General features: G+C 46.3%; 2 protein-coding genes across 7 annotated transcripts in view; both read right to left on the bottom strand.

Annotated features, from left to right (window-relative positions):
* Window positions 1–5: 5 nt before the first annotated feature.
* Window positions 6–15,422, bottom strand: Fs(2)Ket (Importin subunit beta Fs(2)Ket). Of its 3 annotated transcripts, none has more exons than XM_031971956.2 (6): window positions 14,885–15,422; window positions 14,232–14,290; window positions 13,969–14,151; window positions 13,533–13,886; window positions 11,444–13,458; window positions 6–150 (listed from the first exon to the last, which is right to left on the bottom strand). In XM_031971956.2, coding segments are annotated over exons 1-6 (2,673 nt in total). In that variant the 5' UTR covers window positions 14,946–15,422; the 3' UTR covers window positions 6–149. The 3 variants fall into 3 exon arrangements, with proteins under 3 accessions (XP_031827816.1, XP_076225792.1, XP_076225790.1); XM_076369677.1 differs by lacking the exon at window positions 6–150 and adding an exon at window positions 7,899–10,862; XM_076369675.1 differs by lacking the exon at window positions 6–150 and having other exon boundaries at window positions 11,440–13,458.
* Window positions 15,423–16,295: 873 nt separating this feature from the next.
* The window catches only part of Hr38 (Hormone receptor-like in 38), a 66,414-nt gene continuing 60,905 nt past the window's right edge, over window positions 16,296–21,804 (bottom strand). For all 4 annotated transcript variants that reach the window (XM_031971957.2, XM_076374492.1, XM_076374490.1 and 1 more), the window contains exon 8: window positions 16,296–21,639. In XM_031971957.2, the coding sequence (XP_031827817.1) occupies window positions 21,383–21,639 (257 nt within the window). In that variant the 3' untranslated portion in view covers window positions 16,296–21,382. The remainder of the gene's footprint in view (window positions 21,640–21,804) is intronic.

Raw genomic sequence — 21,804 nt, 5'->3', positions numbered from 1 at the left:
TGGACGGTTCGAGCGGTGCACCATTCGTTCCATCCTGGTGTCCTCTTTCTCGCCACCCTCCCGGCCGTGAGACCGTCCTCCGCGGACCGGGTTCGGGGTAGTAAAAGTATTTAGATACCGTGCCAGCTCTCGCAGCAGATTTAGTGAGTTCTGGTAAGAGACGAACCCAAAAGTAATGTGGATAAATCAGGGAACACCCGGTTATCGGAGCGCGTTGTCACCCGTTAACCGGTCAACATCGTTCACAACGTACGACCTCTCTCTTAAATGACAATCAATCCACCCTTATGAGACACTTATCATCACACCGTTCAAGAAAAAGAAAAAAAAAAGAAAAGGTTGAAAGGATTCTGTTAAGCGATGCGTGGACAAAAATGCGTATACACGTGTGTAGATTTCCGTGGATTTCAATCGTGTCGGTTGCACTGGGTTCCTCTTTTTTTAGTGGGATCAATGCTGAGACGAATGAAAATTATGCGAAGGGGTGAATCGAGTTACTCCGGAATTCTCATCGCGAGAACACCGATACCGTTCATCTCCCGGATATAGTACACCAAGCAGCACGGTTTTCGATACTGTTCCACCCGCGAAACGAGCCTTCACGCACGCACCCGCGCTGCGTTTCACGCGCGGAAAAGGAAATCGAAGAAATGCGGGCGAGAGGACTTCAGCGACGCGTGCCCCGCGGGGTCTGCCCTTCTAATTCAATTGGGTTAAGGGTACTTAGAGGAGATTAGGAACACTGCTGACACATGCTGCGTGGCGGCCGCGATTCATACTCGGTGCGCAACGCGTGACATTTCGCGTCATCGTGATTAACCTATCATTCAATTACTTTCCTTTCCGAACGATATACTCGTCATTTACATGAATCCATCGGCGAGATCAAAAGTATGGAACCAATCGGATAAAGTAGCGAATTTAAAAGCTACCAGCGACATTTCATTGAAGCTTTCCCGTATTGACTTTAGCGAGAGCGCCAATTGGGGAAATTGAAAAGACTTTCGAGTCCTTTGTTAATATTCGCATTGGGAAATGAGAGATGAATATCCGGTGTTTAATCATTGTTATATTGAAACAGTGAAATAATGTTCTGCTTGATTGAAAAGACGACTCCATACTTTCGAGCGGTATCGCGCCCCTTAGCTGCCTCGTTTGCAAATGAAGCGGCAAGAAGAGGGAAGAAAATGTTACGGGATTCCTCTATTTTGGTAGGGTATCGGCGATCACGGGAATTCCCGGTATCACGAGGTGTACGGCTTCGTTCTGATCCGGACTAATCCAATTGATGAAGTGAAAGACTACGCGGGGCAATTGTTAGTTTCCCGTCGACCGGGTGTTCAAAGTTTCACGTCCCATTGAACGAGAAATTTTGCGGCGGCGATCATGCTTTATCGCCGGTATCGAAACCGATGGGTCAAGGTAAAACGATGGCTGGTCTAAAAGGGAGGTAAGGGAGGAGCGACGCGACGCAAGAGCGACGACTGGTAATAATGGCATCACTGCGTGTGTACAGATTCAAATTGGAATTTATTTCACGGTCAATTGTCTCGGATGTATTTGTTTTCTTTCTTTTTCATTTCATCCTCATCGTTTTGTTTTGTTTGTCTTTTTTGTTGTGTTTTAATTTTTGCTTGCATCTTCTCGCGAAACAGAAAAAAGGAACGAAAATTTCAGCGAAAACAATTACGAGGAAGCAATCGCGCATTCCGGCCGATCGAATCTTGCTGGACGAAACGATCGCGCGCTCGCCGCGTCTCGGATCAGCAAACGAGACGGGCGTGTAGTATTCAGTTCAGAAACGCGTTCAACGTTTTGCTTTGTATCTTTTCTTTTTCTATTTCTTCGTTGAACGTGCTCTCTCCTATCTTTTTCTTTGTGTTTTCTCGAGGGATTTTTAATCGTTTTTTTTGTGTGTGTCTTTCTGTCACATTTTTTCTTTTTTGTTCGTTTTCGTTTCTGTTTCTGTCAAAACGACGAAATTGAAGTTGCGATGTATAAGCAGTCGAAATGATATCGATATTCGTATGGCACTGTCGCTTGGCGATTCGTAATAATCGGTCTTAGCTTGCACACAGTGAGGAGTACAGCCAGCCACATTAATGTTTACGCTACGAAACCGATTCGACGCATTTGTAAACAGATTCGAGCGGGATCCGCGGAAACGGCTCGCCGCGATAACAGGCTAATTAGCCGGACGAGGGGGGAAGGAGAAAGATAGAAGAGGAAACGTGTATTCTGTTGGTGAAACGGACCCGCTCGATTCTCTATCTGCTCCTCTCTCTCCGGCGCGACCTTTGAATTTCGACGCGAACCGGGAATCATTATTTTTCCTTCAAATTCAGAACACGATTGTTCTTCTCCTGTCAATTTTCTGTTTCATATTTGTTTCGGAATTCATTGTTCGTTTTTTTTTTTGTTTTGTCATAGTAAGCCTCATATCACATTAATGTGACCGATCATACGTTCGAGCACACTTTTTCCAAAGGAATCGTCTCCCAATCATTCCACGATCGCTCTGCCACTCAGATTCAAGCGATACAGCCGAAGTCACATAGTCGTTGTCATTTAGAAATCTTTCACAAGGAACACAGGCTCTTCGCAAGACTCCACACGACTCATGACGCAGCGAAAAACCGAAAAAATGAATCGGAAAAACACAGATTAGACATCTCGCGCCGGCATTCACGAAGTATGCCGCACCCTCTCCTATTCTACGATCATTCCGCGCGGTATCGGACTGGTTTTCAGGCAGGTTTCGATCAGAGGAAGGAGAGAGTTTCTCGTTAACCCGCCTGATACGCAGGTCCCGCGGAGATTTATTCCTTCGATAGCAAAATAAAGCTCCTTCGTCGATTAGTTCGCGGCATTTGAGCATTACACCCCCTATTCGCATAGTAACTTGACAGCGGCGCCCTTTGTTTTTTGTACTGGAAAGGGGGCCGCTTCGATCTCGTATCGATATGAAAAATAATCTGTCGAGTGCGTCGAGAGGCATCTTCTTGGCGATCACGTTAATTTCTTTTCGTCTGGCTGATCGAAAGTATCGGGAGGACCGGTGGAAGTTAATCGATTCGAGCACGAAAAGAATCACGGGATAACGTTTCACGCTTCGGGCAAACTGGAATGCAGATTCGGTAAATAACCTGCGTCTCATTGGATTATTCTTGTGACCAGGATCAACGTTTATTTCTTCGTTTTCAATGCGTGGCATCATTTGTTCGGGATGGTGGTCCCCTACTTTCGATCAACGTCGGTGTACGTTCAATTCGCGATTATAGGAGATCATTGAACGATACGAGAGTAGGCCTTGATCGGATAATTCGTGTTTCTGATTGACTTTTTTTCATTTCGAGATCCCGATTAGAAGGGTGATTCGATGTGAGTATCGAGCTGCGGGGGAAACAAATTGGAGAGGGTGAGCAAATTACATATTGCAGGCTAAACAGGACTCCCATCATCCAACACTCGTCCTTCACTTTCGTTTCTTTTTTTTTTTTTATTATTTCTTTCTCGTTCTCTTTGTATTCTTTCTCTCGCTTGCTTCAGCCCACGTTTATAAGTCCGAATTGTTCACATGCGTAAAATCATAAATCGTTGGTCCGATCGTCGATCGGGCAGCACTCGACAGGCAACACACTCTCTCTCTCTCTCTCTCTCTCTCTCTCTTTCTCTCTATCTCTCTTCGCATCGCCACAGAAATTCAATCTTCTCACACGCTCGTCGTTTCCCTTTACTCCCTCTCTCTCTCTCTCTCTCGCCCTTTCTCTCTTTCTCTCTCACTCTCACGCTCTCTCGTTTTTTTTGTATTTTTTGGATTTTCTTTTTGTATTTTCGATTTTTTTTGTTTGTTTGTTTGTTTGTTTGTAAGTATGCTTTCGCTTCGCTCACTAAGTGTTTTAAATCGCACGGGTAATGCACGGCAATGGCGATCGAGATCCGCTCGAAGAAAGTCGAAGGAAAAATATCGAGGATCATCTTCACCATCATACACACGCACACACGTATACGAGTAGGCGTCGCGTCGCGCGGCCATCGATCATCCACGCTTCCTCTCCCTTCCATCGCCGTGCAACAACTCTGACGCTTTGGAACAACAACAGCTCTACGCGTTGGCCTCGTGTTTCGCGAACTCGATCGTTTAAAAAATATTATCGAAAATATTGTCTCGTACGTACAACGGCACCGCGGTCTCGGAAGAGAGATACGTGTATATATGTACGCGTATACATACACATATATATGCCGGAAGAACGGAGACACCGTGCGGGCCGGGCGGTGAACGCTGAAATCTCTCGAAAAATAATTCTTGCTTGATTTGCGCGGAACTTTGCTCCTCCCCTCACTTTCTACCCTTCGCCCTCTCTTTCTCTCTCAATTTTTTATAATTTATTTTATTGCGAGTGTTTTATTCGTTCATGGAACATTTCTCGTCACGTTCTAGTCTCCCCCTATAAATTGCTTAAAAGATTTCAGCGACCGCCACGCAGATTACGATACCACGTCGCAGACAGTTCTCCGAACTTCAGAGACCGCGTCACGATACAAAATTTATATAACTTTTTTTTTCATTTCCATCCTTTGCTTCGTTTCTTTTGTATCTTCCTCTTCTCCGTTTTCTTTTCTTTTTATTGATTCACTTTTCCCTTTTACAAATCGACGATTCGTTTTTCCTTCCCTCGAATAGTGACACCGCGATTCACGACGAATCACGAGCCAACTTCACTCCATCATTCTTCCGCCACAGATTCTCTCTCACTCTCTCTCTCTCTCTCTCGTTCTCTCTTTTTATTTTCACCCTTTTTTTACTCGCGCGCTCTCTCTCTCTCTTTCTCTCTATCTCTCTTCCGCTGTTTATATCACATTTACACGTTCACGCATCACACGTACTCTGGTTACTCGTCGCTCTCTCTCTCTCGCTCTCTTGTTTTATTTCTTTTTCTCTCTCTCTCTCTTCACACGATCCACAGAGCACACACCCTCGGTTAATTGTGTATTACTTGTTCACAGCGCACATCATCACTGATACAGCGTAATGCACACGCCTCCTCCCGTTTTCTTCTTGCCTTATTTTAATAATGCTTATATACTTAGTTACGCTCTCACGTACGTTCCCTATGAAGCATCGCACGCACTCTAGGAGTCTCGACGATGAAAAGGCTAATAACTAATAGTTCGATAAGGTATTATCGTGTATGAGTTTCTTCATTCGGACAGCGTGGCCCCGGCGGTCCTCCCGAAACGCGTGAACGCGCTCCCGTCCCGCCGCGTGGACTCGCGCGTGTCGTGTTTTGTACGGTTTTGATATGTTTTCGAATCGAAAATCCCGAATTACCGCGAAACGCCACGGAAAATTTAACGTAACGTTTGCTTTTGATACTTTATGCCCAGAACGTGCCACGCCAGAACTTCACAGCACCGTACGGATTCCCCTATTCTCGCGGAAAAATATTAACATTCTAATATTATGTACACAAACGAACTAAACATACCCTTTGTACTTAGAAAATCGTATACCCCGCAATGTACACGCGTATCAATTTCTCTATATCCCGTGAGATTCTCGTGATTCGGCTATTAACGGAATTAGTACGAACAAATTCATCGCGAAACGAAAAGGAAATAATCATGACGAGAAGGAACATCGTCGGTGTGTAAAACAAACGAATCGAAAACAAAGATGGAAATATTTGCTCGAGTTTACCTGAGCCCACGCGGAACAGGCAGCGAAGCGCCTTACCACCTCGAGCGTCTCCGTAAATCATTAGGAGTGCCTCGATGATCCCGAGCAACGATTAGTGTGCGCGTTAGGCTAGCTCGAGTGCGTAGACACGACTCGACCACGTCTTACCAGTGAATAGACAAAAATAATTACCGTCGGAGGAGCGAAAATTGTGGCGCTCGAGACCACGAGGACTTCGACGATCGTCGAGGATAAAGAGATCATGCTCGGAGACCGGGGAGAACCACCGGAAAGAGCCGCGCCGCCTTTCAAGGTAGAACATCGACCCCTCGCACACGAGAGTCTCTCCAAAAGATCACAGTCGCGTATATAATATAATTTCTCTCTCTCACTTTCACTCTTACTATCGTTCGCTCTCTCCCTTTCTCTCCCACTCATCTTTCTTTCTATCTCTTTCTCTCTTTTTCTCTCTCTCTCTCTTTCTTTCTTCCTTTCTTTCTGTCTCTGCATTTTCGTATTCTTCTCATTTCGATTCGCTCACTCGTTTTTACTTGGTTCGCGGCACGACCGGCTTTCCGTTTCCTAGTTTCGCCTCCTACCTTTCCGGGCCCCTATCCAGGGCCCAATTCCACGACTCCTACCATCTTCTCCGTGATTTTTCTCTTTTTGGTCGCTCTAATAGGCTACCGCCTCTCGGCAGAGCCGATAACGCGATTCGCAAGCGAGCCTCGAGAGCACCGGAAACGTGTGGCACGCCATGTCGACTATTTCGTACGTCGGCGATGGCTTACGCTCTTTCGCTGCTCAATTTTCTGAACAAATTCGAGAAACGGACATTCTGAAATGGAAATTATACAGAATTGAGCACACAAGTGGGGACAGTTTAGATGTAAGTCCAATGGAAGATTTGTAGGCCATTGTTAAGGGGAACCTTAAAAAATTGAGCATTAGAAACGGTAAGTGATTACCTCTCTCACGTTACAACGCAAATGCTTAGGAAATCTATTATTTGAAAGGGGAAGAATACGTATTAAATACTAAATATATACGTTAACAAAGTGTAAACTAAATAGTATTTTAAAACAAGTTCTCGTCACCTGTTCTAAAGTATATTTTCTGTTGAACAGATAAACAATCGAAAATTCAAGTCTCCTTTGATAATTGCCCGTAGCTCCCGACGCAATAGATCAAAGGAACTTCGTAATAACGAAAAAGATTTGAATTGCAATTTTAAACAAACTTTGCGTAGTCTGAATTTCTCTACGATAGAAAACTTGTGTGATTCGTGCGATCTACACACATCTCACTGTAACTCCATTTATTCTGTCGCAGCGAAAGGATTAATAAACACAGAAAAAAAATCATCACGTTCGCAACAAAGGAAAAAGAAAAAAAACATCATTAGCCACGAATCTAGCGGGACTCTCGATTGATTTGCGAATCGACAACACAGGCGAGCGATCGAGATCCTTACGGCAGGTCGCGAAAAACACGCGCTCCTCGCCTTCGTCGTGGTTCCTCTCTTTCCCTCTCACTCCTGTTTCTTAAATCCTCTTTCTTACTGTATCTCTCGTTCTCTCGTTCGCTCTCTCTCTCTCTCTCTCTCTTTCTCTTTCTCTCCCTCATTCTCCCGTTCAGCATCTCGTTCACCCTTTCTCTCTTTCCCTCAATACTCTCTCTGCTACGTGGAATGTAAAATAAAAAGGATACTTTGCGCCTCGGCGTTTCTTCATCTTTTTTTTTTCGTTTTTTGGGTTCATCATCTTTTTTTCTCTCGCTTGTCTTTTCTGCTTTCTTTTTCTTTTTTCTTTGGGATTCGTGGTTCAGACCGATTTCGGTAGATCATCGACAGGGTTCGGCGAGGATAGTGACAATGTCTGATCGCGGTTCACAGGACGAAGCTGTTTCGTTGGAGGTTTCCGGTTAATGTACGTGTAAATTGTGTATACTTGTGTGTTCGTTCGTGTGTTCGTCGGGCAGAATTTCGAAAGGACCCTCCTCCTCTTCAACGGAAAAACGAGAAACGAAATATAGACACACCGGAAAAAACAAGTACAGTGAAATTTCACGCGAAACGGCAAAGAGATCAAGGTTTTAGGCTCCAGTCTAAACAGGTGGCTCGCCGAAAAACGATTTCATCCCCTTCCCCCGGTATCCCGTCCACATTCCCCCACCCCACAACCCCAGTTTGTTGTTTGTTCGAACGTTTCATTCGTTATTATTTATTTTTTTTTTTTTTTTGTTAAAACTAGACTCGACTCCTTCGTTCCCCTTATACGCTAAGTTTGGCAATATCGATCGTTAACAGTAAAAAAATTATATATGTATATATATTTATTTATACTCAGACGTGGAGCAAAGACTTTGTTTTCATCCGTCGATATGTAAAATCGTAAAAAAGATAATCAATTTAATAAAAACTCTTCTCTTTGTTCTCGTTTCGTTTGTAGTTTTAATCGTCCCACAGTCAATTCCCTCTTGTATATTTTTTTCTTTTTCGTTATCTTTTTTCTCCTCTTAGCTTTTATTATTTTCGGTTGTCTGTTGTCGCCACGCCAATGTGCTTTCCATCCCAACGTATTTGGTTTGAAACACGTTCGCCCCGATTTGATCACGCTTCTTCTTTCCCCTTGTTTTTTTCGTTTTCTCTTTCCGAACGACCCAACCAAGACGGCCGCGCTCCACTGTGCGATCCCCGACAACAATTTTCCTTCTGACCGCGGACAACGCGCGCGCGCGCGCGCGCGCTCGCGGGCACAGGCGCGTGTTTGTGTGTGTATGTGTGACACAGAACGAGGCGTTCCCCGAAAAAACAGAGAAAAAACGTAGAAGAATCGAATACGCTACGAAACGATCGAAATCTCCGAATGTACAGTCACAGTGTGCTTCAGCTGGCAAAAGTATTTGGAATGCATGGCACTACCACAGCCACGTTACGGACCACGTGACGTAACTTCGTTTTATATTATTAGAGTGACCGACGGTACCGCTCAATCTTTCGCGTAAAATGTTGCTAAACGTTGCGGCCGTTTAAGCCTCGAACAAAGCCCTGGCCACAGAGAAACACTGATACATGAAAAACAGAAATACTTCTGTCTCCTTATTCCCGGGACATCCCCTGGATTCATTGACGGAGGCATCGCGGGATGCAAAAGTTTCATGGTAACAGGACAAGTGGCGGTGTACGCGAAAATTGTGTCGCAAAAGGGCCTGCAGAGACGTTTGAAATAGCCCAGTCCAAAGTTCGAGCTTCGAAGGAGAAATATTCTATCAGAGTTTGATTTTTTTTTTTTTACCTCGAACCAATCGTACCATTCGATTACGTACTGGGTTATATCAATTGCCTTTTCTAGATCAGGGCTAAACGATTCACGCGATCATCGTAATCGACAGCGTTAACACGGTATTCAGAAAAATCGCCTGATTCTCGATTCGCTCGGCCTCCCCTAGTCCACGACGCCCGGAAAACCAATTTGTCTAATAATATTCTTTGGTCGATCCGCAAGCATCGACAGGAAAGGAAGAGAATGTACGGTGTGTGTCATCGGTCTCGATAATTGGCAGTGCAGAAAAAATGTTTCTCACCGGTTCCCGTTGGTAACGCTTGTTCGACGATGTACAGTGACCGCGTGAAATCATTCTGTTCGTAGGACAGTGTAGACAAGAGGTTCAAAGTTTGGGTGTCACGATCGTTCGATTGTACGGTGTGTGTATCGATTTTCGTCTTCTTTAATTGTTCTTTATCGTCTGGTTCCCGAACGTGTTTTCGTCAGGCCGAACGAGGACTTCGGTACAACTCAATAACTTATGCCAGCAAAGTATTAATTTTAATGAATCAACAGTAACGGACATTCACATACGGGCGGGGGGGTGGGGGGTAAAAGTAACATACACGTCATCATACTACACAACTGATTCATTCCGATTCTCGCGCAGCACGATCGGACCAGGGGTCACCAAAAAGGTTTCATCGAATCACACCGACATGTTTCTTGCCAGTTACTCGATCATCCCTTTCTCTCTATCTCCCACTCTGTCAGCTTTATTCAACACGTTCTCTTTTCATTCACAAACACACTCGGGTCGCATCGGCACACAACAGTCAGCAGCAACAGCAGCAACAGCAGCATCACCGACAACCAATTATTTTAATCAGTGTTCCTCAACGCCCAATCACGTATCACAACAGAAACACCCATTCGGCGAACGACGTTTCCATCGATTCCTCCGATCAAATGAAAAAAGAGAAACCGGGAAAAATCGGGACACGCTTGTACAAACGTTGGCGAGCTTTAGGCGGCTAGAGCATCGCAACGAATCAACACATATAATTTACATTCTTTCTCTCAGGCTTCAAACGTCCTTTTTCTTCGTGGTGACAACGATTTTTCTTTATTTATACAACTTGCTCACAATTCAGTCTCTCCCTCTCTCTCCCTCTCACGCATACATACATTTCGCGGTTAAAAAAAAAAATAAAGAAAACAAGAATTAAAGAAAGAACATGGAAAAAATCATTCTCCCGTTCAATTGCTCCCACACTTTTTCAGTTCCGCAGTCTCTCTTGGTCTCCCTGTCGCATTTTGGTATTTGTCTCTCTCACTCTCACTCTCTCTTTCTCTCTTTCACTCTCTCTCTCTCTCTCTCTCTCGTACGTACACATTCTCTCGAGTTCTCGTCCGTTCATCATCTTTCTCTCTCTTTCTCACTGGCCACGATCACTGTTCCCATCGAGGTCGTCCTTCCCTCAGGTTCAACTTCTCAATCACGCGCGGGTAGGAAGCCCCCAGGCTCGTTTTTATCAGGCATACTTGCATCACCGGAACATCCAGGGCAGGCTTCGGCCTTGGCCTTCATTCATCGGCAACATATCCACTTGCACTCCTCATCATCCGTGGTTCTCGGCATCCGGCAGGCAGACAGGTATATCGTTATTATTATTATTATTATTATTTTTGCTCTATCTCGACCAATGGGCTGCGCTCAGGCGCCGGTACTCGGTATACCGTCGCCAGACAGGGACACGTGCAGACTCATCACCGCATCATCGTCATCGCTTCGGAACGCTCACGCACATCCATCAACTCGCATCCGCACCATCCAATCTTGTTGTCTTTGTATTGTGTTTGATAGCTTTCTAGTCAAATCAAATTGCACGACAGTACAACCGTGGGGTGATCTGTAAACAACAAAAGCGAGCCAAATATCAATAACCGTCGCTCACCGGTGCAAATTATACTTTTTGATTTTTTGCTTTTCTTTTCTTTTCTTTTTTTTTTTTTTTTTTTTTTGTTCATTCTTTATGTCAGATCGTTCTTTTCGGGGAGATTTTCTGCGTTGAACGGGTGGGTCCTATTAAGAGATAAAGGATATAAAGCAAAGCAACGCCTCGAACTTTACGTTACTGCCCCCGATCCCTATTATCCTTAGGCCTGACCCCCATCCCATGTTACCTTCGCCATTCGCCATTTGTCCTGTCATTGTAAACTAGCTCAGCCTATATAAAAAAAGACACGTTGTAGGTACGGAACCAGCCGTTACCGTAACGAGTCGAGAAGAGCACGGAGAATGGACGAATCGAACGATTAATCGATAAATGAATCGGTACGAATAAAAGATGAGAGTACATTCAGCACACAACGTTCACACGAGAAACGGTTCGATTACGGGGTGTCCGGTAAACTGATTCCACCTACGGTTCACCGGACACCCTGTACAAAGGGGAATGGGGAGATTAAGAAAGCTAAAGCGTTTACTCACCAACTGGACGCGGAGTTGGTAGCGTTGTGAAGTTTCCGAACCTCTTTGGTTGCCCAGCTAGCTAAGGCCTTTGTCTTCTGGTTACGCGATCGCTTGGCCTTGTCTAATAGGTCGGTGAGCGGTTTCGTCTCCACCATCGGCAACAGTTTCGCCCCGAATACGGTGACCAAGTCACCGAGCAGACCCACAGATGCTGCCGTGTTACCTTCCGAATGTTCACGGTCCTGAGCTATCGACGTAATGAACTGAATGATGAAAGGTACATGGGGCTCGACAAGAGCGACTGCGGCGTCCGGGCAAGGATTCGACTGGTCGCCTCTGAGACCCTGCACTATGCCCGTGTAGGCCTCGAGAACGCCCTCGCGTAACTCGTTCAGGTAATCAACCATGTCGTAATCGCTCCTGTCGACAGTCGCCTGCGAGGCCTGCGCCAACGTTTGCAGCACAACGTCCAGATATTTTTTGAACTCGGGACCGATGCTCAACGCGATGTCACCGAAGACGGAGAATATCTGCGGCTTGACGGAACGATGGACTGAATTGTTGCCAAGGTTCTCGAGCAGCACCGTCATGATCTCGTCGCAGTAAGGAAGCATCTTGTTCTTCAAAGCCCGGCAAATGTCACCGGTCAGGCCTACGGTAGCGCAACAGACCTGGTACTCGGCATGATTCTTCAGACCGAGGATCAGGTAAGGCTTAAACGATTCCATGTATTTCAAGAAACCCTCCCCCAATACTTCGACCAAGGTGGACACAGCCATCAGGGCATCCTCTTGCACACCTTCGGCTTTGCACGAGTTCGAGTTAAACATGGACAGCAATGCCATCATTATCACGTCCGATATTTGGGGAGCATCCTCCGGGGTGACCTTACGCAGCACGGACTGCAAGGTGGCGCAGAGCAGCGACTGAAGATCGTTGTACTGAGCCCGATCGGAGTGAGTCTGGATATGCGTTTCCATTTGCAGTACCTGCTGCAACCTCTCCAAGATCACCATTGTCGTCTTCTGCACAGTTACGTAACAGTCGCGGGGTGAATTCTTGACCATTTCCATTAAAGCCTCGTACGCGGCTGACCGTAAATTCGCTTGAGCTCCGTCCGGACGATCCGTGGTTTCCAATAGTCTCTGGACAATGTAGTCGAAATATTGGGACATACAGTACGTTCCTGGTTGTTCGCCGCGTTGGGAACATTCCGCAGACTCGTAACTAGCTTCAGCCAGTCCCGTGAAAGCCCAACAAACGTTCGCAGCGACGCGAGGTTCCGCATCCAAACCGTGTATTAGAGCTTCCAGTAAAGGACTCAAATAGGTCTCGTTGATAGCCGCTTCTGGTATGATCTCGCAGATCCGGCCGAATGTCCACGCAGCGGTATCCCTGACAGCGACGCTATTGTCGTACATCAGCTCGATCAGAGTCGACATGGCTTGTTCTACCAATGGTTTCACAGTTCCAGTATCCAAACCACCAAGGACCGATCCGAAGGCCATTAAAGCAGCGTCGCGATACCTCCAATCGGCGCTCTTGATGTTGTCTTTGACAAATGGAAGAACATGTGGAACAATAGCCCCCTCGCAGCAAGAAGACAATAACATCAAACACACTCCAGCTGCTTTTGAAGGATTCCAGTCATCTTCATCGTCAAACTCTTCTTGCTTGGTCAATTTTTTCATTAATACAGGTACCAGGTATTGCAAAGCACCCTTCGCGTAATGCCTTGATACTTTTACCGGCGGTCTACCCCCATCTGAAGCTTCCCCTTCTTCCATGGATAGATCTACCTCTTCGTCGGACACATTTGACCAGAACTCAATTCCTTGCAGTGCAACTTCATCGATATCTGATTTCATAGCTTCCAAGGTAATAGGAAAGAGAGCTGGAGCCATGTACGGCTCCATGTATTGATAATATAAAGACATAATTTTTACAAGACACTGTAAAGCGGCTACTTTAATCTGAGTGTTTAAGGATTGCGTTGCTTCGCATACTACTTCCATAATAAAGTTTCTCTCCCTCTGTAAGTATAAACAATCGAATTAAACAATAACTATACTATTCTTTAAGAAAGCTAGATGCTCACGATACCAACCTCTATCTCAAAATTTCCTTTGGTAAACTCTAAAGAATTGTAGAATGCACTTGTAGCTGCGAGGCGAACATTATTCGAAGTACTAGACCCCTGCATGCCATGAATAATTGCTGTGAGAATTTGATTAGACTGAGGTACCAAAACATCGCTTTCTATTTCCTGACAAATGTAACCAATGGCCTCTAACGTTGCCTCCTTCATTATCTCAGTGCTGGTTGGATTTGCAACATTGCTGACTAGTAGTTGAATAATTTCAGACCATTGCCCAACAGGTAATTCGGCAACCGCAACATATGCAACACATTGCGCAGCAGAACTTGGCCTATTGTTCTCTGTTCCAAGCGCTCCCAAAATCTATCAATAAACCAATACAATGATACCTGACCTACGTTCTACCTTTAACTTACGACTAATTCTCGAGAACCAACTATCTTACATTTTTCTTGATATATTCCCTGATCTCTATCGGAATCCCAAGCCAGCGTTGCTGATATTGGTATTTCAATTGGGGGTCTTTGGACGTAAGTTGATTTTTAAGTTGTAGACCCGCTGCCATACGGGCAACAGGAGATGCAGCGGTTGTAACCAGCACACCGCTGAGTCGTTGCATAAACTCATGCTAAAAAGATTCAAAATACGCTTGATATTCATTATTCCCCTAATCTAAAGGCTCCTATCTAAACCGATTAGATAACTTACAAGATTAGTTTGTGCTGCTCGCTCCAAAAAATTTTGAGCTGCCTCCAGCTGAGTTTTGTCTGAAATCGCAAATATAAAATCTGGCTAATTAAAATCATCGATATACTAAGGTGAAACGCTGGAAACATCGAGACGCCGCAGTAATTCACTGCAACGATAGAGGTTAGAAAGCCACGATGCATTGATACCCGCGCCGTGCCAACCGACAACAGGGACGTGCAGTTTGAGTAACCGTCACAGAGGGACAATACTTTTCCTGTCTCGAACAAAGCCACCTAGCAACAGCCAAGCGGAGCACAATACGACACACTACCCTCCGAAATCACTATCCTAATCAAATACTAGCGTCCCGATGCTAACAAATAATCGACAAGCCGACGAAACGACCGATTAATGTCGTTACCGAGCACCGCAGGACTGCACACCGGATAGAGTACAAAAGGGACGCGCACGCGGCTGGACGTTACTTTTTCAGGCAAGGTCGTCGGAACAGGGTGAGAAACGATCGTCGATTTGTCCATCGTTGATAAATACCGTTCACGTGAACGATATTAAACGGATCGTCACGGGGATACGATTAAACGGTTATAATAAATTCGCCTCCGGTTTCATGATGTCGCCGACCCGAGCATGATTAATCGAACCGTACTTACCTGACGAGACGGTCCTCTCGAGAACCTGGATCAGTTGCACCGACGTTGGATCCATCTGCATGATTGCGGCTATGTGTGTGCTTCTTTTTCCTCAACGATTATATCGTACTGCGGTACGCGTAACTCTTATGCCCTGATAGGAAATGTCTCTTCGTTGCGACCGGCGGACAGCCACATGTAGCCACCACCGAATCAACTGCTCGACGACGTACCCCCCTTCTACCCACTTCCTGCCAGTGCTCGGTTTCTGCTTCCTTCCACAACGTGCCGCGCAGTAATATCCGCGCCCTTTGATAATCTCGCGCCTACCACGCACCGACGTTTCTCCACGATTATACGAACCGAATAATTTACGCACTGGCCTGCCTGCCTAATCCACTGCTCCGTTAATTTCTCCTCGAGCGATCGGGGTAATTACCGTCAGCCTAACTAAACCACTGTCACGAGTGTCAAGTTTCTCCGACACGATCGTCGTATTTTCTCGAGCGCGGACTATTTTCTCGTTGCGCCGTGCGAATTTTGTTTCCCGCATGCGCACTAACATTCGCGAACGCCATCTGAAACGCCGCCAGCGCTCCCGCGCGTGCGCCTTCCAAACGGCCGTTATGCCACGAATTTTGAAACGCGGACACGGGCTCGTCTGCTACACGCTGCCACGCGATTCGCTTTCGAACACCTGCATCGCTCGCGCCATTAACGACGTGATGCTATTCTCATCAGATTTTCCCCTTTTTATATTAACCAATGGTTTCTTTACCTTAAATTTCTTGTTCGAAGGAAATAAACTTACTTTTCTCGATGACAATGTTAACTGCCCTTTGCACCTAATCTTTAAGTAATCCAACTTTAAAGTTTGCACAGTTTGCATTTTTAATAATATTGTACAGAAATATGCTTGTATCTTCTCAATAATTTCTAGTAAATTTGAAGAAGTTCATCTTTTAAATGTTATATTAGAACAGATGGAAACGGGTACAAAGAGAAATGTTTATTGGGTGGATCTTGCACATAAGCATTGCGTAATTGTTGCAATTTAGCAATGGGTAGATGAAAAATTTTATTTGAATCCAGTTCGACTCTCTAATCGAAGATGGAATGAAGTATTTTTTCTAAGCAGAAACGAAGTTTAGAGATAGATTAATATTGATTTAACAGTGAAGGGGCACGTACGTGGCCCGCGCGTTTCCGGTTTGCCGAACTAGTATCGGGCACCAGGTGTGCTTTATGCAAACTGGCTGCCCCCTTGACAACGGACAGATTCCCTCGGGACTATTGACAAACTCCCGGATACCTGTTCCCTGGTGAATAACGTCGTAAGGGGGTTACAATGTCGCGAGAACGGGACAGAGTCGGGGAGAAACGAATCGACCGGTCGGAGTTATTTTAATAGATTTAATGAAACGATATACAGAATACATTTGCTTTCGTAATGCATCGCAACGCATCGTCCGCGTGCCTTACCATCTATATCACATATCAATTTCTTTTATTTATAAAATATAATGGTCATAATATTTTTTTTTTCGCACGTCATGCCTTTGAACTGCTTTCTTGTTCACATATCGAAAGTATATTTACCTCTTTATTTATATTAAACATTATATTTATGTATTTATAATTATGTATATATATATATATATATTCATTTATTTATTTATGTATATATTATATTTCATTATATTATATTATTCAAGCGAGAGGGAACAGTGTGTGTCTGTATGTGTATGTGTGTTTGTGGCTCGGCACAGAATAACAGCGAACCAGACCGCGGAAAGGAGGATCTCGTAGATGTGCGCACGTGTAAACAACACGAGGGAAAATAGTTTAACAACAATTTAATCAGAAACATTGTTGATTATATCGACGGTCGTAGGGGTGAAAAGGCCGGTGGTGGGGAAACTTGTCTCGCGATTCCTTTTTTTTCCCTTCTCTTCGGTTCGAAATTTTCTTTTATTGTCGTCGCCGTAACGATTACAACGAGGGAACATAGAGACAGATCGGCGAGGATCATCGGCGAGCAAACAATCGATCACGATCCGCACCACCTTTTCAGTTGTACGGCCGTCAATACGTCGACAATCGATCGACAGCGTCGTTTCCATTCGCTTCCTATCCCTTCGCCAATTCGATCCCCTTCACTGGCTTCCGGTCGTCGCGAATTATTGCATCGATACATTCACAGAGGAGGAGGGGAGGGATCGAAATTTATTTTGCCACAATCTCGCCGTCTCGCTTCGCGGGAATCCATTTCCCTGCGCGATCGATCGGATCGTTAGTGTTTCGACAGCGCGAGTACGCTTCTCGCGTACGTAGATTTATAAATGTTTACTTTCGGTGCAACGTGCTACCGTTTCCGGTGTGCCGGTGCTCGCGATTGTGCATTCGTTTTGATACGCCGCATCCGCGGACACTGGCGGCGAACCGAGCACGAATCGATCGTGGAAATGTCCGTACGAAAACGAGGACCCGCCGCATCGATCTTTTCTCTTCCTTCTCAATCGATAAATATAAATTTTTGCCCTGGGAAGGTGAAATCATCATGGGAACGGTACAAAAGTGAAAATCTTTCCCTCTCTCTTTCTCTATCTTACATTCACTTGACACCTCGGACGAAGGGAGAAACGACAGTCGAACACGCCCGATAAACGCTTCCCTAATCAGTGGACGGAAAGGGGAACGGCTATCGATCTCGATCTCCTCGCTGTACATAGCGCTCGCGCCGATAGGTCTGCCGAATGGATCGAAGTAGTAATGCACTTTATTACAAAAACAAAATAGCTTCGGTAAAAAAAAGTGATCTCATCCGTTGATTGAACATTTATTGTTACATTGAGGGAAGAGGACAGTACACCTAACGGAATTGGCCGTTCGTTCGTTACAGCGATGACAATTAAAATTCGGTTTAACAAACAGTGTAGCCGCACGACCTCGTGCCTCGTCGAGATATTCCTACGGTCCCGAACGATCCGAACCACCTCTTCGTCTTCTATATCGTCAGCTAAACCCTTCTCTCGCTTTGTCTTTTTTCCTCTTTTTCTGTTCTCCTTTTTTTTCACCTCTTTGTTCACGGTTTCTTTTTGTTTCACCTTTTTAGAAATTACACGTCGTAGAAAATAATACATCGTTGAGAATCGGGGGCGTCGAGTGCGGGACAGACGCAGCGGTGCCGGAACCGGAACACGTCAACCACGAGTATCGATTGTTTCCGCTCCAATAGGGGATTGGAAACGGTCGTCGCCGAGGCGTCCTCTCGAATTTTCTTAAGTAAAATAGGAACGAAAACACCATTTCCCTTTGCTCGCCGCCGAGGAGGGGTGGGGAGGCAAGAAACTTAAGAACCCTCGAAACTTCGTTAAGCGCTCGTCAATCGCAATTAGCCTAATAGCACCGTTTTACTTGACGGATTCCCGATGTCGCCAGATCTCTGCCGGACTCGACGCGGATCTACGTACACGCGCGGCGAACGCGATCGGTCCGTGTTCCCCTCCACTGAGGCACACCGTTCCCCGTCCGATGAGAAAATTCACCGTACGCCGATTCGCTATTTATAATTAACGGAGACCAACGGACCGCTCCCGTTCGCGCCGCGCAACCCTAATTTCGACCGAGAGGAACGCGCCCCTCGGGCGATCTTGTACCTTGCTTTCTTGCCGGGCATTTTGTTCATAATTCTCCGAACACCTGCGATATCTCGTATCCATCCGCAAACGTTTCTCACACACCTGTCGACGTATCTCTAATCTGCGCGGAGGAAAAGCATCGTCGTCGAATTGTTTCGAATTTCGTATTTCCGTTTGAAACGTCGCGCAACCGAGACCGGCGACTCCCTTTCCTCCGCGCACGCTTCCGTGACGAGAGATCGTTTCTCGCGTGGAATGGGCTTGGCGAAGACACCACGAAGAACAGCACCGAACGAACAACAGAGTTACGAAACGGAAAAGATCGATCGTTTTCGAAGGAGCCACGGTTAGTTTCATATTTGCTTTTTGCTTGCACGCGGAGATCGAGGAACGACGTTCCTCGCGAAGCGTCGAACATTTGCGGATACACACGGCGTTTAGAGTTAACGTATACACACGTAAATTACTTCTTTTTTTTCATATGTGTATATATGTATATATATATATATATATACCTATTGTGCACATACATGTATTTCAACGTGTTCTGCGTTTCGTTAAGTGAACGAGCCGCGCGTGACGCGGCCCGTTCAATTCTGTCTTCCCTTTTTTCTCCCCGCTGATTCGGTGCACTCTAAGGATTAATGCTGTGTCGATGGCTCTCGATAATCTCGGTGTAACGGTGTACCGGTCTGGATCGGTTTAGCGGGCTGTTAATTTTTACGTCGGACAGATATACATACACGCGACAGAGAAAAGTAGCGATCGTCGGGCTGTTGCGAGGACTCTCCTAAAGTCGAGTCCCCGGAACAACCGAGAAACCGGTTAAACGTCGCTGAGAGCCTGTCGAAGATGACGGCTCGTAGAGTCTCCCTTCCAGGATCACGACGATCGTCCTCCGTCCCGACGTTCACGTTCGTTTCCCCGATGAGTCGCACGACACGTTGGAGAGACTTCGGCGAGTAGAGTGCTTAAAACGTTGACGGTAATCCTTACGCGTTTAGCGGACAATGGTAACACAAGGTGCTGGTAAGAAGGTAGCGGATGGTAACAGCGGTAGTCTCAGCGGTATTAAACGCCGCAAGATCGTGAAACGCCTACGCGTTCGAGTAGTAGTAAGTAATAATAGTAGTAAGTAGTAAGTAATAGTATAAGTAGCAGCGGCGCGGTATACGTATAAATAGGACATCTCTACGTTAGTTTGATTAAAAATAAATGTCATAACGTAATAGGTAACTTTATGCCGGACCGGTGGCCGCGCAGCTCTGCTGACGACGATCATCGTCATTCGCTAATCGCGATCCCCGCGACGTCGTTGTCGGCAGACAGCCAGCACCAGGATCCCGTTTCATTCTTCCTTCGTCTCGCCCTTAGCTGTCTAAAATCACATTAACGCAAGAGTAGTGGTAATTGGGCCGAGCGATCCCGACCTCGTGACGACGAGCACACTCGCGCGTTTCCGATGACGCTAAACCCCGCGATCGACAACTGTGCTGGGAGGGAATGATCGGGTTTCTACGCTACGCATACACTCGTTCCATCGAGCGCTGCTCAAAGGGAGAAAGAAAGGATACACGCTTCGGTAAACAGTTAGCGTCATCCGGACGTTCGAGTGTGATCACGGCCACGCGCCTACGTCTAATTGTCAACACGGAAGAGCAAAATTCACTGGGTTACGGGGGCGAAGGGTTGAGAGAATTTTAAGAGTGTCCAGCAGCAACGTCCGCGTCTGCTCTTCCGTCGTTGCACTGATATGTTGCGAGTCGTCAATGCGTTTCGCTTGCACACTTCACCACGACTTCGTTTAAGTACGTTTATACACCGAAAAGAAGATCGGTCAGGCCCGCGCGATCGATCGGCCGGGCAAGGACGACGCCGCGGATCGGCGAGAGAAACGCGAGCGTACTTCGCGGGCCCGGCGACGTATACAAAGTAGGTAGAAAAGTGATAAAAATTCGTGTATATATGTTTGCCTCATCGATTTCCTTTTGTGCACGCTTGCGAGAAATAGACGAGTCGCCGACCCCGAAGACCACCCCGTTCACCGTTCCAATCGCATCGCTTAGATCCGTGATCCTGGAACGATGTCGAAGCACTGCTCTCTTTCTCTCTCTCCCTCTCTCTCGCTCTCTCTCTCCCTCTCTCTCTCTCTCTCTCTCTCTCGCGCGCGCTCTATCTCTCTCTCTATCTCGTTCGGTAGAAGATCTACCATTCGCCTCGCCGATGTTCGTGGTCCACTGCCTGGACGATCCATCGGTTCGTCCGCCGATCCTTGGACTTCCGATAACAAGAATAGCTGTTACATCGTACAGTGTTAAAGTAATGATAGCGGTTTAAGAGTAGTAGTAACAATAGTAACAGTATCGAGCAGCGAGCGCCGCTCGGACACATCGCGAAGTCACGCGCCCTGTAAAACATGTACACGCATACACACACATACTCTCTCTTCCTCTCTTTCTCTTCCACTCTCGTATGTCACACACACACACACGCACACACGGGAACTTTGTCTTAAACTTTAGCCTCGCAACCGCGTCTACCTGTAACCTGGTCCATCCGCGCGTCTCTCATCTATACAAATAGTCCCACTCACACGATCCACACGCGCGCCGGAACGTTCGGGAACGTTCGTCGGCCAGGGTGAACGAGCTTCGAGGAGGGTAGTCGCCGAGGGTTCGATTCAGAGGACCAGCTCGGGATGACCGTCGTCGAGAACCGTTCGCGGACACACGCAAAGATAGTAGAAGCTACGTAGTACGGTTTCTTTTTTTTTTGTTTGTAGATCTAAGGAAACTGAATGGTGTACGCAACCGCACGGGCCTCGAGAGTGAATTGTTCTACGCGGTGAGTAGCCTTAGGCTCGGGCTCTGAAGGCGGCTTAGAACGGTAGACTGCCGACGAACATCTTCTGAATCAGCGGCGGCGCCGGGACCAGGTCCAACAGTTTCAGGTAGAAGATGTGCTGGAGACCCTGCACGGAGAGACTCCTCAACTCCGGCAGCTTGCCCAACAACCGGGACAAGTAGTGGGCTTTCTTCTGGGCTTCGGAATTGTAGGTCACGTGGTCCCGCAGGGAGGAGATGATCTTCATCTGAAGCTGCTCCATGCGGTGAGGCTCCTTCAGGCCGTACCTTTCTGCGAATGTCAAGAAACAACGCGTGTTTTCATTGATTCATCGTTGTCTCGGCGTTCGATCCGGAGCCGGTTCATTTCGTGGTGGGATTAGCGAACGAGGTCGCTTAATTAATCGCGAGACTTCGGTTTTTAGAAGGATCGTCCGGTTAACGGGTGAAATTAGTC

Source organism: Nomia melanderi, chromosome 1 (assembly GCF_051020985.1).
Source record: "Nomia melanderi isolate GNS246 chromosome 1, iyNomMela1, whole genome shotgun sequence".
In the NCBI taxonomy this organism is placed as follows: Eukaryota; Metazoa; Arthropoda; class Insecta; order Hymenoptera; family Halictidae; genus Nomia; species Nomia melanderi.
The sequence above is the reverse complement of the archived record's forward strand: the minus strand, read 5'-3'. Positions and strand labels throughout refer to the sequence as shown.